Here is a 15,123-nt window from a genome sequence, read left to right as displayed (position 1 = left end):
CAGAATGGTCATACTTCGTCTCGGTTGTCTCCTCGGGGAGATGTGTCGAAGACACATGGCAGTGCGATAAATGGCGAACCATGGATCATGCAGATGTTCAAACAATGTCGTCCCGGGAGACGCCGCAGCGGATGGCCAATAGAGCTGAGGATCGACGACCAGATATGACGATGTCACACCGAGAGCAAGACCCGGCTACCCCAGGTGTTACTAGGCCCCCGACTCCGGTTAGATATGGAGTGTACGACTGCCTCAACCAAGTCGGCGAAGGCACCTTCGGGCAGGTGTGGAAGGCGCGGAATACTAGCAGCGGGATTGTCGTTGCTCTCAAGAAGATTCGCATGGAGGCCGAACGAGACGGGTTCCCGGTGACGGCCATGCGCGAGATCAAGCTCCTACAGTCCTTGCGACACGATAACATCGTGTCCTTGTATGAAATGATGGTATCCAACGGTGCGTGACACTTCATATCCGCTCATATTGTCAATTGACGCGGAAATCAAAAGGTTCCCTATTCATGGTCTTCGAGTACATGGATCATGATTTGACTGGCATATTGTCGCAGACACAATTTGCGTTCACAGATGCGCATCTGAAGTCGTTCTGTCAGCAGATGTTGGCCGGTTTGGCATACCTGCATCGCAAGGGTGTCATCCATCGGGATATCAAGGGCTCCAATATCCTCATCAACAACGCTGGGGTCCTGAAACTCGGGGACTTTGGGCTGGCACGCTTCTACCAGAAGCGTCGCAAGAGTGACTATACGAACCGTGTCATTACCCTATGGTACAGGCCGCCAGAACTCCTCTTCGGAACAACGGTGTATGGCCCTGAGGTTGATATGTGGAGTGCAGGGTGAGTATGCTCGATGTCCTCGATGTCTATGAGCGCTTATCATTCCCAGGTGTATCATGCTGGAGCTCTTCACGAAGAAGCCTGTGTTTCAGGGCAACGACGAGATCCATCAACTAGACGTGATCTACCGGATCGTTGGCACGCCTGTGGTAGAGCAGTGGCCGGGGATGACCAGCTTGCCTTGGTACGAACTCGTGAAACCGAAGGAAGTCGTCCCCGACCACTTCCGTCAGTTGTTCGAGAAGTACGTCTCATGCGCGACTCGTCCTAGTCCTAAACTAAACTATCGCGACACTTAGATGGCTGTCGCCTGCTGGACTCGACTTGGCGGAACGTCTTCTCACGTACGATCCTGCCAAACGAGTCACTGCCCTGGAGGCTCTCGAAGCACCATACTTCAAAGAGGAACAGCCACGTCCTTCTGCACCGACCAAGTAAGTGTGGCTGTCGTCGTTTCTCTACGCAGATGTCTTACTGGTGTGACAGCCTGCACACCATGGAAGGCGAGTGGCACGAGTTCGAGGCAAAACGGGAACGTGCCAGGAAGCGGCGGCGAGTGGAAGGGTGATCATCATTGTAATATCCCAGCACACGATGTACTATTGCACAGACAATCTGGACTCCTCGTCGTTACTCGCACCGCTGTCATGCTATCTATGGTACAGGCAATCCTCATCGACGTTATGCTTGCGCTTCGAATGTTACAAGACCCTTCTCCGTTAGATGCTGCACGATAGATTCGACCTACGTTTACCAGACGATTAGGAGGAGTCAACTATGATATATGCTTGCACTCACGTTCGCGGCTGTGATGCGGATCTGCATGTCCCAACGCTTGGTGAACGGCGCACCGGTGTCTTCCGCCGTCTGCTCCACGTCGCCCAACCCACCGGCCTTGCCCTGCGCATCGTCCTCGTCGTGCGAAGACTCGAACACGATGAGCTTCTCGACCTGGTCTATCGAGCCCTTCAGACGGCCCTGCTCGATCATCCTGCGCGCCATCGTCTCTGCGGCGCCGGGCGTCAGGTCGAGGAGGGCGCCTAGGCCGCTGAACGTGATGTTGTTGTAGATCTTGGAGCTGGCGAGGAGGTTGTGCTCCATCACGGCGCGATCGAGCACCGTAGACGGGCCGGTACGTTTGCTCGCGGTGGGGTCGTGCACGTCGTTGTCGTCTGATATGGCAGATGCGAGCCGGTCGTTGGAGGACGGGGCGATCTTTGCGAGCTGGTGGGGCTTCAGGGTGCCCTCGAAGTCCTTGATCTCGGCGGCGCGGAGGATGCGGTCATGGAACATTTTGAGGAGGATGTTGTAGGAGGGCAGTTCGGCCGTGCGCTCGTCACGGCAGAGCGAGGCGAGCATGCGGGATCGGTTGGGACCGGCTGGTGCGAGGACTGCGCAAGTCACTGCAGCGGATCTGTGTCATGGCGTTCAGCATGTCGGTAGGATAAATTGTATGGAAGCACATACAGCATGTGTGCACGGTCGTCTTCGTCGATCTCGGTGACCCAACTCAATTCATGGTACCTGGCCGCAGCTTCCAGGAACTTCCGTGAATAGTCACTGATCCGTGCTTGACAGAGCTTGAACGAAAGTAGGGCTTCTTTGTCTTGTGTTGACGGTGCTAGGAGCGCTGCGCGATTGTAGTATGTCTCGGCTTGTACGGAGTCCTCGTCCTCGAGCAGAAGACGGACGATACGCAGGAGGATCTTGAACTTGTCCTCGGTTGCTCTGGAACAATGTCTTAACGATTGTACTCAAAGGCAAGGTTTACTACTCACCGCTGACCCGCGTCCAGCGATATGCCCATGAGCACGCGAGCCGCTTCGCTCCATGAGTGGTCCGCTTCCAGGATGTCAGCAAGTTGGAAGCGAAGCGAGTTGACCTGCCACAGAGTTCATTACAGCTAAGGGAGCGGGTTGTGTCGAGACTCACCTGCTCTTCGTAGCTCACTATCCGAGGTTGAATGATATCCAGAGTATCTTGGACGATCTGCTTCCTCAAGTCGACGTCCAGCACGACGCCGGCTTCCAGCGCCTTAACCAGCTCTGAGAGTACCTGTCGCCCGATGACGAGACCTGTGCTGTCTTGGACGACATTCTCGACAAGGATATGGAGATCCTGAGCAAGGGTGGCCTGGTCGGGACGCGCAAGCAGGTCAGTGAGAATGGACTGGTAGGCCGTCGCCTTGTCTTTCTGGTGAGCCGCAGCCTGGGCAGTCTGCTGTCCATGCTCATTGTGGCGAAGTAAAGAACGGAGACGAGACGGCTGTGGCGGATGGCTGGGTGCGGCCAGGGCATGTACACGGGCGCGTGTGTGGCGACGCGTCGGCTGCTGCACGTGCTGTTGTGCGATCGAGTTCCGGAAAAGGCAGTCGGAGTGGATGCTGCCATGGCCACCGGCGGGCGGGCCGGAGGGAGAGCGGGAGTGGGAGCGTCGCGACGCGCTGGCCGAGTTGAAGTTCCTCGTCTTCGTCCTTCTCCCTCGAGCTGGTCTTCGTTCTCGGGCGTGCGGTGCACTTTGTCAGGCAAACAGAACGGATTGACGCGGTCTCCCTGGGGATTACCAACGTGCGTTCCCACTGCACTGACTGATCCGTATCACGTCAGGCTGAAGCAGCCCGCAGTCTATACTTATAGGCAGTTCCGGTCCCCTGCCTCACCACCTCCCGCTGCTAGCCAGCGACCGCCGTTCAGAGGCTACCTCCTTTCCTTCCACCACCTAATTTTCTTCGGTCACGGACATGTCCCACCTTCTGCACAACCCGTACAACAAGCCCTCTCCGTTCGACCTACCCCGCGTAGTGCAACCGCTCACGCCTCCGGACACCGACAGCGAATTCCTCGGACAGCCCTTCCGCTCTGCCCCCGTTCATGGTACAGACGTGCTGATTCTGACCCCATCGCACCGCAAGCATCTGCGGCCGAGACTTCCACTCCTTATTTCCGCAGGCAGCCCTCTGTATCTTACATTAGCTCGGGGCTTCGAGACATCCGCGAGCGGGTCCCCCAGAGGAGCCTGATCAAATGGCTTGTCGTCGTGATACCTCCGCAGTCGTTCTCGACGGAGCATGGCCACCTGGGACATACCCTCTCCTCGGGGTCACCCAACCGACTCTCCCAGGGTATCCTCATGCCACTGTTCCAACGGTGAGTATTCGGTTCTTCGATGCAGTTGTATTTATGACAGGGGGCATGTAGATGGGCGGCCAACTCGGCGCAATCGCCCGCGAGTTCAGCTTCCCCAGCACGGCAGGCCTGTGCCTCTACCTGCAGACGACCCACAATGGAATCTCCTTGTACCCACGCATCACAGACGAGTCTTGGCAGCTGCTGTGGTCCCATCTGTTTGATGTCCGCGGTACTGGCATGCAACAGCCTCAGCTGCCCATCAGCGGTCAGATCGAATTTGACATTGACTTCAGCAAGGCACGCTGGTACGACTCCTGGGTAGCGACCCCCAAGAAGGACTTTGCAGATGTACCACAATCTGTGGTTGGTCACTCTCACCGTCCATCCTTGACGCACTGGAGGGGAGATAGCAGGACGACTTTCCTGGACGAACAGGCGGATGACCAGCTGGAAAACATTTCCATTGTGCAGCAAACGAAAGCGCCTCGGATGGTCCCTAAGAAGCTGTCGCTATTAGACCGTTTCGACTCATCGACTATGATGTCGACGGTGAAGCCCCCGCGGAATGATTCCCCGCAGAGTCCACTGTCTGAAGCACAATATCGAGTGTTGTCGCCCATCGCGCAGGAAGAGGAGCCGAAGACCGCACGGAAGGATGTTGCCAACTATGTCTCTGAATGGCGTGCAAGCGCGAAGACCGCTCCGAGCCCGTTGGCTGCGACAGGGCAGACGAGCTTGGATGCTGCGAACATGCCTAACACGCTGGTTGACATCCCGATTGCCGAAATGGAGGATGATGAGTCCGTGATGAACCTTGACGATTATGCGTGGTCCGTGTCTCGCTTGGTCCCCCGGACTACGACGTAGACGACGGATATGATTCGGAGTCGTGGCGGCTCCCTTCGCCCGACCTCGCACGTCGTCAACTCTCCGATGCACCTCCCACACCCACGACAGCTACGAGCTGGGGTGCGCCGTTGTCCTACCCGCCTTCACCCGTCTACGGTTACTCCGACTATGCCCCATCCGTGGATCTGGCAGACAGAGCAGAGTTCAGTCGGCCAGTGACGCCCATGACTGCCACGAGCTGGGGTCCCCCATCCTACCCACAGTCTCCGATGTATGCCTCCTCTGACTACGCACCGTCCGTTGATCTCGCGGATAGGGCCACGTTCAGTCGGCCAATGACGCCCATGACTGCGACCAGTTGGGGTGCCCCTTCGTACCCAGGATCTCCGGTTAGTTTACGTTCTGGTTATGCGGCCTCCATCGATCTCGGTGGACGGGCTATGTCAAGTCGTCCGGCGACGCCATCTACCGCGACATCCTGGGGCCCAGCATCTTGGCCCGCTTCCCCAGTGCATTACGAGCCGTCCTCTCGTGCTGCGTCGCCCGGATTGGCCGATCGTGGTATGTTGAGTGTTCCTCTCACACCGGCAACTGCGACCTCGTGGGGCGCACCCTCCTACCCCGTCTCCCCAGCATTCAGCGAGTTCCGCGTAGGCTCTCCCGACCTTGGCGCGCGCATGCTCAGTGCGCCCTCATCTCCGCTGCCGTTCAGGCAACGCGAGTCGCCCGTGGAAGAATCCGCGGTGTCGAACATGCTCTTCCCGTACTACCGCCTTTGCGGGGCCAACTGGCAGTTCGTCTGGCCGTACGTCGGTGGGGAGTACGTGGACGAGGAGGCCAAGCCTCAGGAGGAGGTCCAACCGTCGAACGCACGCTTCCCTCACTACCGCCTCTCTGGGAACAGGTGGAAGTTTACCTGGCCGTACATCGGTAGAGAGGGCGCGGAGGAGCCGCTGGAGCCTCAGGAGAAGGCGCAGCCGGCTTCCCTGCTGGTGTTCCCTTACTACAGCGTGCGTGAGCGTCGTCCGAGCCCGGTTCCGGCCAAGCAGGCCACCGCTCCTCCTCCCCCGCCACCGCCGTCTCGTATGGTCTTCCCGTACTACGAGGCTCCGAACACTATGTGGAAGCACGTCTGGCCGTACCAGGCGCAGGCGGAGCGGCAGGACCCGATCGCGGCGAAGTATCCGTACTTCAACCTCTGTGAGTGATGTGTCTGTGATGGCTGCGTGTTAGCTGACGCCGTGGAAGACCCCGCGGCGTATCCTGCTTTTGACCTTTATCCCGCTGCGGTCAGCATTGTGCCTACGAAGAAGGACAAGGAGAGACCTGTGGTGCTGAAGGGATCGTATGCTGCGTTCAACCTCTGTAGGTCCACTACGCGTCGAGCATTGGAGATCGCGCTAAACGCGACGTATTACAGACCCCGCAGTGTACCCTCACTTTGATATCTACCCTGCAAAGGCACAGAGAGAAACGGAGCTCCAACCCTCAATTGCGGCTGCGGTGAAGCCCGTGATTCAGGTGAAACTTGCTGCTCGCTATCCCTGCTTCGACCTGTGTACGCAGTTCTCGTTCGCAATAGCTGCCGTGAGGCTGATGATGACCACAGATCCCGCCGTCTACCCTGGGAGCCTGGAGAAGATCTATCCGGATGTGAAAATGGAATCCGCGTCCAAGGGTGTCGTCACGAAGCTGACGGCTGCGTATCCTGTGTTCGACATCTGTGAGTGCACCGTCACCGAGGTCGGAGAAAACACTGGACAGCTGTGATAGATCCGGCAGCCTACCCTCACAGCATGGTTTCCATCTATCCGGCGACACGGGTCAAGGACACGACTGAGCGGCCTGTGCGTGCAGCTGTGGTATATCCCCACTTCGATATATGTACGCGCTTCAGGTTTGTATTGATGGGAGGCCTCTGACGTCGCTCGCGGATAGATCCTGCTGTCGTAAGAGCGAGGCAAGGCAGCTGCTTTTGTGGTAGGCATCACGAAGACGGAGAAGTCCAAGGTCCACATCAAGTTGGCTTCGCAGTACCCGACATTTGACTTGTGTATGTGACGTTCCCTCGTTCCATCAGACCTGATTTGAAGATGGTACCATAGACCCTGCCGTGTACCCCACAGTCTTCGTAGCATTTATCCGGCGCATGGAATCAACGAGGACAGTGCGCGCAGCTTCATTGTCGACCTCCCGGCTGTCTACCCGTCACTTGTTATCTGTACGTGACCCGTCCATTCCATCGGTACGACACTGAGCGTTCACAGACCCTGCTGTGTATCCTCGGAACCTCGAGTCTTTTATCCTTTCTCGGGACGGTTCACCAACGACCCGGTGACGCGAATGCGAAGACCATCTCCACTGCGCTTGATGTGGCTATCCGCAATTCGACCTGTGTAGGTATCCATATCGCAGGCCGTGGACGTGCTTCTGACCTCAGCCCAGATCCCGCTGTCTACCCGCATAGCCTAGACAAGATATATCCTTCGGTCGCGCTGCTGTGCAACACCCTCGCTGTTGATGTATCCTTGGCCATCGCATATCCTCCTTGACTTATGTAGTGACTTCAGCCTCGTATGGTAACGCGGCGTCCTAACGTATAACAGATCCAGCGGTATATCCTCACAACCTGGATCATATCTACCCTGTCGTCAGATCGTCCTCCGGAACTCAGGCTGTTGTCCAGGCTAAGGCGAGTGTGACCACACAAGGTTTAGAGTTTGTCTCCTGCATCTACACTTGCCCATGTAGGTATTATGCAGTACTTGCTGCTGTAAGCAACTAACAGTTGTTCGGCAGACACAGATGTGGATCCCTTCCTGATGCTTCACCCTGAGCTCGCCGACGGGTACTCTGCAGGGTCTGAGGTTCGACGGGAGGTCAACATCAGGGCAGCTAGATATCCCATCTTCAATATCTGTGAGTAACCTGTGACGTCGCTATGATACCTCGGACTGAAGGCTTCCGTATAGATCCTGCAGTCTACCCCTCCTTCGATATCTACCCGGAAGCCGCTGGGGAAAGTAGCTACACTCGGCGGGAGGTGAAGGTGATGCTGTGTGAGATGAGATATCCGGCGCTGGAGATCTGTGAGTTTCGTCGTCGTCAATGGAACATCCTCTGATGTCACCTGAATGCAGACCCCGCTGTCTACCCCTCCTTCAATGAGAAGTCCCTCAAGCTGAAGCGGGAACTGCGCGTGAGCCTAGCAGACACGGGTACCCTATACTCGATATCTGTGAGACATCCTTCCTTTGTCTATGCGACGTACCTGACCTTCCCTGTTCAGACCCTGCCGTATATCCTCATTTCGAGCTGTATCCTGCTATATCGGGCACCTTGTCGTCTGAACCTGTACGCGAGTCGGTCTCGAGCGGGGCGACTACTTGTTATCCGGTCTTCGACATATGTGGGTCTTTCCATATACATCTCGCTCATTCGCTCATTCTCTGCAGATCCTGCGGTCTACCCCAACTTTTCCATCTATCCGCGTGTCTGGGTTCCTGCGCCTGTCGTGACCAGGAAACAATTTGCGTCTGCCGTAGCTCAACCACCACGCTACGCTCCCCGGCGCAAGGCTAGGTTCACCCATGCGCAGCTACACGATCAGGTGTTCAGCGATACGCTCGACGATACGTGCGAGGAAGAAGAGCTTTGGGAAATGATCACACCTACAGTCGTCCAACCTGTCTCTGTCCGAATGTCTTACGCGCCCCCAGTCCTGGTACTTACTATACCAGCCCAACCTCAGTACATGCCTAGACACAAGCCCAGGTTCACTCACGCTCAGCTACACGAACAGGTCTTCGCACACATCGCCAATGCAGAAGCGGCAGACAAGGTCGCGCCTCTTCCTCAGCAATCGGAACAGCCCGTCGTTCGACGGTCTCGCTCCGGGTCGCTGCTGAACCGGACGATCCCACCACCGAAACCCACGGATCCATCTATGCTGAAGCCACCACCGCCTCCCGCTCGCTCAAGTAGCTTGCGTCATTCCCCGGTGAACTCTAGGCTTTCTGTGGCCCCCGCAGGGCTTTCGGGGCGCCCGACATCCGGCATGGGGCTGCCATCGCACCCAGCGGCATTGAGGAGGGCTTCTTCCGTCGCTAACGGGCCAAGACCGATGTCTTCAGTGAGCCCGACACTGCGGACTGTCGCAGAACCCGGCGAGGAGAGGCCAGCAGCCTACCGCAGGGTAGCACCTAGGGACTCTATGGAGACTATGCGGGACTCGAGCAGGCCTATGAGCCGAATCAATGTGGACGTTCGGAAGAACACACAGGCTCCGCGGTTGAGTGTCGAGCCTCCGACGCAGCCCGATTTGCAGTTTGGTCTCGAGCTGGGTCGCTCGAATACGACGCCCGCGTCGCAGACGGGGCGCAGTGGAAGGCGGATGAGCATCGTTATGGAGAAGGCGATGGCGTTTGGTCAAAACAACTCGGGTTCGTCTGAACTTTGTCTAACTTGTCACTTCCAGATCACTGACTTTCTTCCAGCGACGAAGTCGACCACGGAAGAGAACCCGGCGCGCATTACCATGACGGCTTTGTCGCGATTCCCTACCCCTCCTCAGCCACCTCTTCCAACTGGCGCGCCACCGAAGGGGAGAGCTATCTCCAAGCTAGACCGGTCCAAGTTTCCCTTCGTTTGAAGGAACCCATGTGCATCCTGTAGATTTGTAACTGCGCGTACACGTCTATCCTTCACTGTATTTGTACATTCGATCATTTCCGCTAATACAATTGAGCGTGTTGCCATATGTTCCATGCAAGTACCGTTGTGAGATCGTTTCATCTGCTAGAGCGTGATACAGAGGGGGAAGGAATGGCGTCAACCTCAAGACATGTCTCGCGGTTGCCTTGGGGTAAATGACAGTCCTGCATCGCCTGCACTCATGACCGTCTATAGGCCCTCGAGGGTGCGTCCTTCACCCACGAAAGGCTGCACCGAAGGGCTGTGTGTCACAGGAGCGGGCGGCGGGACCGATCCGCGGGCACGGGTGCGGGTGGCAGTCTCAATTAGCGTCCGCTTCTGGACGGTCTTGCGGTCGTCCATGATGTGTTTCATCGCCTGGGTCAGCCTTCGTGAGTGTGAGGTGGACAGAAGAAAACGAGAGCCTGGCCAGACCTTCTCCTTCGCTGCAATCTCTTCGGCTTTGGCGAGCTCGAGGGCGCGCTCTTCGCGTTCCCTCTTGGGCATCTCGCGCTCGATCGCTTCGCCGAGGAGCGTCAGGCCGACCTTGAGGTCGGGCATGTGCTGGCGGTGAAAGACGAGGTATGTCTGATAATCCATGGCCTGGAAACATTGTCAGGATGTCACTACGATGCCGGATTGTCTCCTGTTACCTTTTCGCGGAATCCCAGCTACAGTGAGCGGAGGCTCGTGAGCGCGACTGCCCTCTTGAACATGAGGAGCGTAATTGATTACTTGCCTCGACGAAGAACTCGAGAGCCCCTTTGGCTCTACGACAGCCTGCATGAATGACGGGTTGCTTCTCTTGATCTTCTTGTACTTCTCTTCGTGCGGATGCTTTACGATGTTCTCCGCGATAGTCTTCATGGTCTGCATCAACGCCAGACGTCAGACGTCTTCGGCAGTAACATGCGTGGCCTGGCCTGCTACAGACCGTCAACGCTCTTAGGGCGACCGCGAGCGAGTTGCACTCGAGGATGCCCTTGTCGATCATCTTCCGCAGCTCCTGCCTGCGTGGATGGCCGTCATCGTGGTTCTTGTAGAGCGCCCCTGCGGATGCTGGCCTGTTCACGGGGAGCCGACGGTCCGCCGCCGCCGCCAGCTTTGCACGCATAACTTGTTGAGTCGTCGCCATGATCTGGGACGGTATGTATGATGAGAGTGACGAATGATGTAGCGATACGGGCGACGCACGCGGCGGGAGGTTGGGGATGGGCCTAATATATATCTGGGACGGCAGTGAGTTACGTCCACGGGACTGATCCCCAATCTATGGTGGCCCGCATGCCTCGGAAGCATCAGCTTCGTGGGCAAGGATAGTGATCGAGAACCTTAGATAGATGCTGGATGTACGTCAGAGCACCTGCGTCGCGAGGCGTGGCACAGGGATTCCCATACTGCGGTCTGCACAGGCTCTGAGGGGCCAGTCATTAGTCTACACAATAGTTCGGTTCGAGCGTACAGTGTCAGTGAGAGTACACATGGAAAGCTTCCCCGGTTAACAAGATGATGCAGTCTCTGTGTGCAGTCACATCTGGGATGGCTGAGATGCTCGGTCAATAGTACTAGTAATTCTGAGGTACCGTGCCAACGAAGGCGAGGAATTGTTGACGTCTACTGTATCCTGGGCTGGGAAAGTCAAGGAAGCCTCGTATCAGCTTCGCATCAATTCAATGATCTGACCGTGCCATGACTCTGGTGGGATGAGTTATGTCGTAAGAGTGCGCACATATACCATCGACTAAGTTCGTAGACACCAGTCGATGGCATGCAGGCTCCAGGTCTGGGAGCATGTTGCAGTAGAGCCCATGCGGTGACTGCGTAATCGAAGATGGTATCGGAGCCTCCTGCTTTGAATTAGTGGCCGCTTTGGGTAAGTTTTCCTGAAGTGAGTCAGCGCGTCCAGAACTGGCGGACAATATGCAGCACTCACCGGATGTGTCTCAGCTCCGGGCTTGCATGATTGGGTATGGGCGCACCGGGCTGCGTCTCAGGGGACGCACAAAGCTGAAACGCTTGCATAGTCTACACGATGACTGGTAGTAGTAGCAGTAATCTTTACAAGAGAGCAGATTCTGATCAACCAACACGACAAGTCCACATCCTCACCGCACCTCACTGTCTTCGCACATCAGTCCTCTCCCTCACTGTCCTCATCAAGTTCTATGAGATCCCCTTGCGGATGGTACGGCGGAGGTACCGCCCCCTCCGCCTCATCTGCCTCCGTGACGACCCGTCCGTCAAGTGTCCTGCCCGTCCCCGACATTGGGCGTATCCGTGTCGCTGACATGCGAGTCCTCCGGGAAGGAGGGGACTGGGGCGCGGGGCTGCTTGGCTGCGAGGGTGCATCGGATGACTGCGAGGCGGCGCGCCGTGCTGCTGCTGCTGCGCGCGCCTCGCGCACCTCTCGCTCGCGCTCTCCACGTAGGGCGGTGGACTTGCGGTCGTCGATGAACTGGCGCTTGAGCTGTGTGGATGAGTGGTGGGTCAGGGGCGAAGACGCGGTGGAGGGTAGTGAAGTGGAGGACGGACGACTGACTTTCTCTTTCGCGGCTGCCTCCGCCTCTTTCGCTTCTCGCTTTGTGCGGTCTTCTCGTTCTTGCTTGACGAGCTCGCGCTCGAGGGTCTCATGGATGATGGCGAGCCCGATCTCGAGGTCGAGCTTGTGACGGTCGTCCCAGATGTAGTATGGCTGGAAGTCTACGACCTAGGTAAAGCGGCGTGAGGTTGAGTGGGGCCTCAATCAGTATGCGGTATAGCGAGCACCTCTGGTCTGAAGCCCATCTACCATCAACTCTGTGTTAGGGTGAGCCGGCGGAGAGTTACAGGGCTGACTGACCGCTACAGCGTACTCCAACGTCCCTTTCGGGTCGACGAGCACTCGCTTGATCTTCGAGTTCGTCGGCTTGAACTTCTTGTACTTGTCCTCGCCCGGATGCGCCACAATGTTCTCCGCCAACGTCTTGAGCGTCTGCAGCCCCAACGGCGAGCAAGTCAGCCCGACGCCTCACCGCACAACAGGGGGAGACGCAACTATCAGAGACTCGAGCGCGAGCTCGCGCGCGTTTGGACGAAGGATGCCAGGGTCGATGAGCCGTCTGAACTCCTGCCGTGTGTCGCGGGTCTCCTCAAACTCGCGCTGTGCTCGGAGGGCCGCGTTCGCCTGCGCGGCCTCGCGTTCGGCCTGGACGCGGCGCTCGATGGCGGCGGCGATTTCGCTTGGGGTGGGCGGGGCTGCCTGGTCCTGCATTGATCCTCAAGTCGAATCTGGTCGGAGCAAGTGCACGCAGTGAGAGGGCGGAATGGATTGCAGGCGCCTGCGACACGCCCTTGGAGCGTGGAGTCTGGACGAGAGTCAACTGTGGCCAGACGCCCGCTGTCGGCCCCGTCCGGCACGCCACTCGGCACGCTCCGAGGGAAACCCTACCGGTCCTAACCCTAAATAGGAACTTCAGCTTCGTCTGCCCCATTCCGTAACATAACGGGATTTGCATTCGAGAGCGAGCGACATACACGGCGGTAAACAGAACAACATACGTACACAGGATATATACACATAATAACAGTGCCTGAGCGATGATCCAGCCAAACATGTCCTTGTCCTTTGTCCGCAACACCCAGTGGCCCAATGCACCTCCGCAGAACACGACGACCCCGACCTTTGTCTAGAAAGCACTTCGAAGCTGGCGCGTGTGACCTCGGCGCTGCCATCAGCAGACGGTGTGAGCCGAATCCCAACCATTGTGGCGAGTGGCACACCATAATGGATTGCGCGCGAAGTGTGGCCCTGCCAAGGCAAAGGCAATTCCCAGCAGACCGGACACCATCGCATCTTGAGCAGCGAGGTGGAAGGTCGACGAAGGAAACAGCCTTAGGAGTCGGGCTGGAGAGCATGAAGTGGTCGTGGTTGAGTGGCGCGGGTGTCCATGGGCATGGTATGGGTCGGCGGCACTCCATTCGAAGCGCCTCCGAGCCCGTCGATTGTGCTCAGTGTCGCCGCACCGCATGTCCTGCGGGCGGTACACAGCGCACTACGCCCCGTATTCCCTCCCGGACAAAGGAGGGCAACGAGGATAAAAACGCACGCCAGCCGCACGAAGCGGCAGACGATGTTTACTGGTTTCACTATGCGACCGCGAGTGGCACACCCACGGCACGCACGGGGGACAGGAGGAGTTGATGTTCCGTCGTCGGCGAGCTCTTCCCCTGTCGATTGTCGCGCTCGCCTAGGTGGGACCTTGTCCAGGAGGTTTAGGAGCATCTCCTTGAAGTCTCCGCCGCGCATGCCCCGTCCAAACTCCAGCTCCGACTTCGTGTCTAGGTCCATCTCGCTGGGGGCCAGCGTCGCATCTGAGCCAGCGTCGCTCAGCATGCTGGCACTGTCAGAGACAGTGCCCTCGTGCTTCGCGACGCCGGCGTCGGCGTCGGCGGAAGCAATCGTCAGATCGCACAGGCGGTCGGTGAGTTCGTTGACCTCGCGTGCGAGAAAGCGTGCGTATCGCCGGTTCTTCAGCGGCGGGGGTGATGGGTGGGTAGTAGACCGAGCCGTCGACAGCCGCGGGACGAGGTTGGCGTGCGAGAGGATCGGCTTTCGCTGAGTGCGCTGCGTCGTATAGGGGTGAGGGGGTTCCGACGAGTGGTGTTGGTCACGGCCTTGAGGGGGATTGAGAGCGGGAGGACTTCGATGGGCTGAGATATGCGTAATCTTAGAGGTGACGGTCGCGACGCGCGAAAGGGGGCGACGCGGTGGCGTTCTGGGCTCCTCCAAGTAATAAGGGGCGGAGGAGTCTCACTGGCCATCTCTACGTCCGCGGGCTCGCCGGGAGGGGACGGATAGTCAACATCCATTCCAATCTCATAGCTGGAAGGGTCGTTGATTTGAGCCTCAGGTCCTGCGGAATAGAACTAAATAGGCAACGGCCACGACGCGTCAAACTCGCGCTAGAAAATGGTAAGACGCGTCAAATCGCACCTGAGGACCGTCAGTAGGCATTGGCTGGTAAGAAGCCCAGGCCTGAGGGGTGTGGCCGCCCTGGCCGTACATCTGAGACCCAACACCTCCGTCTGACGGGACGGGGTATGTGGCCCATGGCGAGGCCTGGGATGAAGACCACTGGGGCGGACTGCCCCAGTCGTGAGACGGGTGAAAGGACATGAATACTATGGAACTACGCTCAGGGAAATAACTGGGGGCTGGAGGGGTTGAGAGAAGGAGCGCGTCGCGCCGCCCTCCTCTTGAACCCACCGACGAATTCGGGGGAGGAACGTGATCGTGGACCCGGGGGGCTATTGGTGGCCTCATTTGGACGTGCCATCAGAGAGATAAGCCATCGAAGCAAAGCGGCGTGCTGACTGAAACATAGGAGCCCGCTCGCCGGGCGTGGAAGAAGGTACTCCCTCCCTACCGTCCTCCCTACGTCCCCCCGATTTCATTCAGACGCCTGGACAATACAAGGTCGCCGCTATCTCGTGACTGGGCCAGGGAAATGGGGTGCTGGCCGAGACCCTGGCGGCGAGAAAAAGCTCCGTCGGCCCGGCTCGAACATAGCCTTGCGCGTGGGCGAGGACGTAATACTGAGGGAGGAGGCCACGGCCGGCG

General features: G+C 57.9%; 6 protein-coding genes across 6 annotated transcripts; 3 read left to right on the top strand and 3 right to left on the bottom strand.

The window, feature by feature from the left end:
- Positions 1 to 170: 170 nt before the first annotated feature.
- Positions 171 to 1,674, top strand: B0H18DRAFT_1090990 (Pkinase-domain-containing protein; the record flags this gene model as incomplete). The annotated part of the gene is made up of 5 exons (XM_048032276.1): positions 171 to 453; positions 507 to 855; positions 905 to 1,099; positions 1,155 to 1,289; positions 1,342 to 1,674. The coding sequence occupies 5 exons, from the start codon at positions 171 to 173 to the stop codon at positions 1,421 to 1,423; spliced, it is 1,044 nt and encodes a 347-aa protein (XP_047900966.1). The 3' UTR covers positions 1,424 to 1,674.
- On the bottom strand, positions 1,537 to 3,063 carry B0H18DRAFT_866598 (uncharacterized protein; the record flags this gene model as incomplete). Its single annotated transcript, XM_048039792.1, has 5 exons — positions 1,537 to 1,599; positions 1,654 to 2,269; positions 2,323 to 2,595; positions 2,634 to 2,737; positions 2,788 to 3,063. Coding segments are annotated over 5 exons (1,332 nt in total), but the record flags the coding sequence as incomplete, so codon positions are not given.
- A 532-nt stretch (positions 3,064 to 3,595) lies between these two features.
- B0H18DRAFT_1112326 (uncharacterized protein) lies at positions 3,596 to 9,483 on the top strand (the record flags this gene model as incomplete). The annotated part of the gene is made up of 19 exons (XM_048032798.1): positions 3,596 to 3,728; positions 3,767 to 4,001; positions 4,100 to 4,817; positions 4,871 to 6,032; positions 6,081 to 6,197; positions 6,253 to 6,390; positions 6,442 to 6,555; positions 6,606 to 6,716; positions 6,793 to 6,885; positions 6,938 to 7,053; positions 7,100 to 7,228; positions 7,519 to 7,579; positions 7,632 to 7,751; positions 7,805 to 7,921; positions 7,973 to 8,050; positions 8,122 to 8,241; positions 8,288 to 8,556; positions 8,635 to 9,274; positions 9,329 to 9,483. The coding sequence occupies 19 exons, from the start codon at positions 3,596 to 3,598 to the stop codon at positions 9,481 to 9,483; spliced, it is 4,626 nt and encodes a 1,541-aa protein (XP_047900964.1).
- A 251-nt stretch (positions 9,484 to 9,734) lies between these two features.
- Positions 9,735 to 10,659, bottom strand: B0H18DRAFT_1112325 (uncharacterized protein; the record flags this gene model as incomplete). Its single annotated transcript, XM_048032797.1, has 5 exons — positions 9,735 to 9,902; positions 9,960 to 10,127; positions 10,178 to 10,195; positions 10,260 to 10,394; positions 10,459 to 10,659. The coding sequence occupies 5 exons, from the start codon at positions 10,657 to 10,659 to the stop codon at positions 9,735 to 9,737; spliced, it is 690 nt and encodes a 229-aa protein (XP_047900963.1).
- An 866-nt stretch (positions 10,660 to 11,525) lies between these two features.
- B0H18DRAFT_965787 (uncharacterized protein) lies at positions 11,526 to 12,858 on the bottom strand. Its single transcript, XM_048043285.1, has 5 exons — positions 12,559 to 12,858; positions 12,364 to 12,495; positions 12,291 to 12,308; positions 12,064 to 12,231; positions 11,526 to 11,991 (listed from the first exon to the last, which is right to left on the bottom strand). Exons 1-5 carry the CDS (start codon positions 12,772 to 12,774, stop codon positions 11,656 to 11,658), a joined length of 870 nt encoding a protein of 289 aa, XP_047900962.1. The 5' UTR covers positions 12,775 to 12,858; the 3' UTR covers positions 11,526 to 11,655.
- A 426-nt stretch (positions 12,859 to 13,284) lies between these two features.
- B0H18DRAFT_4872 (uncharacterized protein) lies at positions 13,285 to 14,288 on the top strand. The gene has a single exon (XM_048038265.1). The coding sequence runs from the start codon at positions 13,451 to 13,453 to the stop codon at positions 14,120 to 14,122; it is 672 nt and encodes a 223-aa protein (XP_047900961.1). The 5' UTR covers positions 13,285 to 13,450; the 3' UTR covers positions 14,123 to 14,288.
- The last annotated feature ends 835 nt before the right edge of the window (positions 14,289 to 15,123 follow it).

Source organism: Fomitopsis serialis, assembly GCF_022376445.1.
Source record: "Fomitopsis serialis strain Sig1Antser10 chromosome Unknown B0H18scaffold_1, whole genome shotgun sequence".
Classification (NCBI taxonomy): Eukaryota; Fungi; Basidiomycota; class Agaricomycetes; order Polyporales; family Fomitopsidaceae; genus Fomitopsis; species Fomitopsis serialis.
The sequence above is the reverse complement of the archived record's forward strand: the minus strand, read 5'-3'. Positions and strand labels throughout refer to the sequence as shown.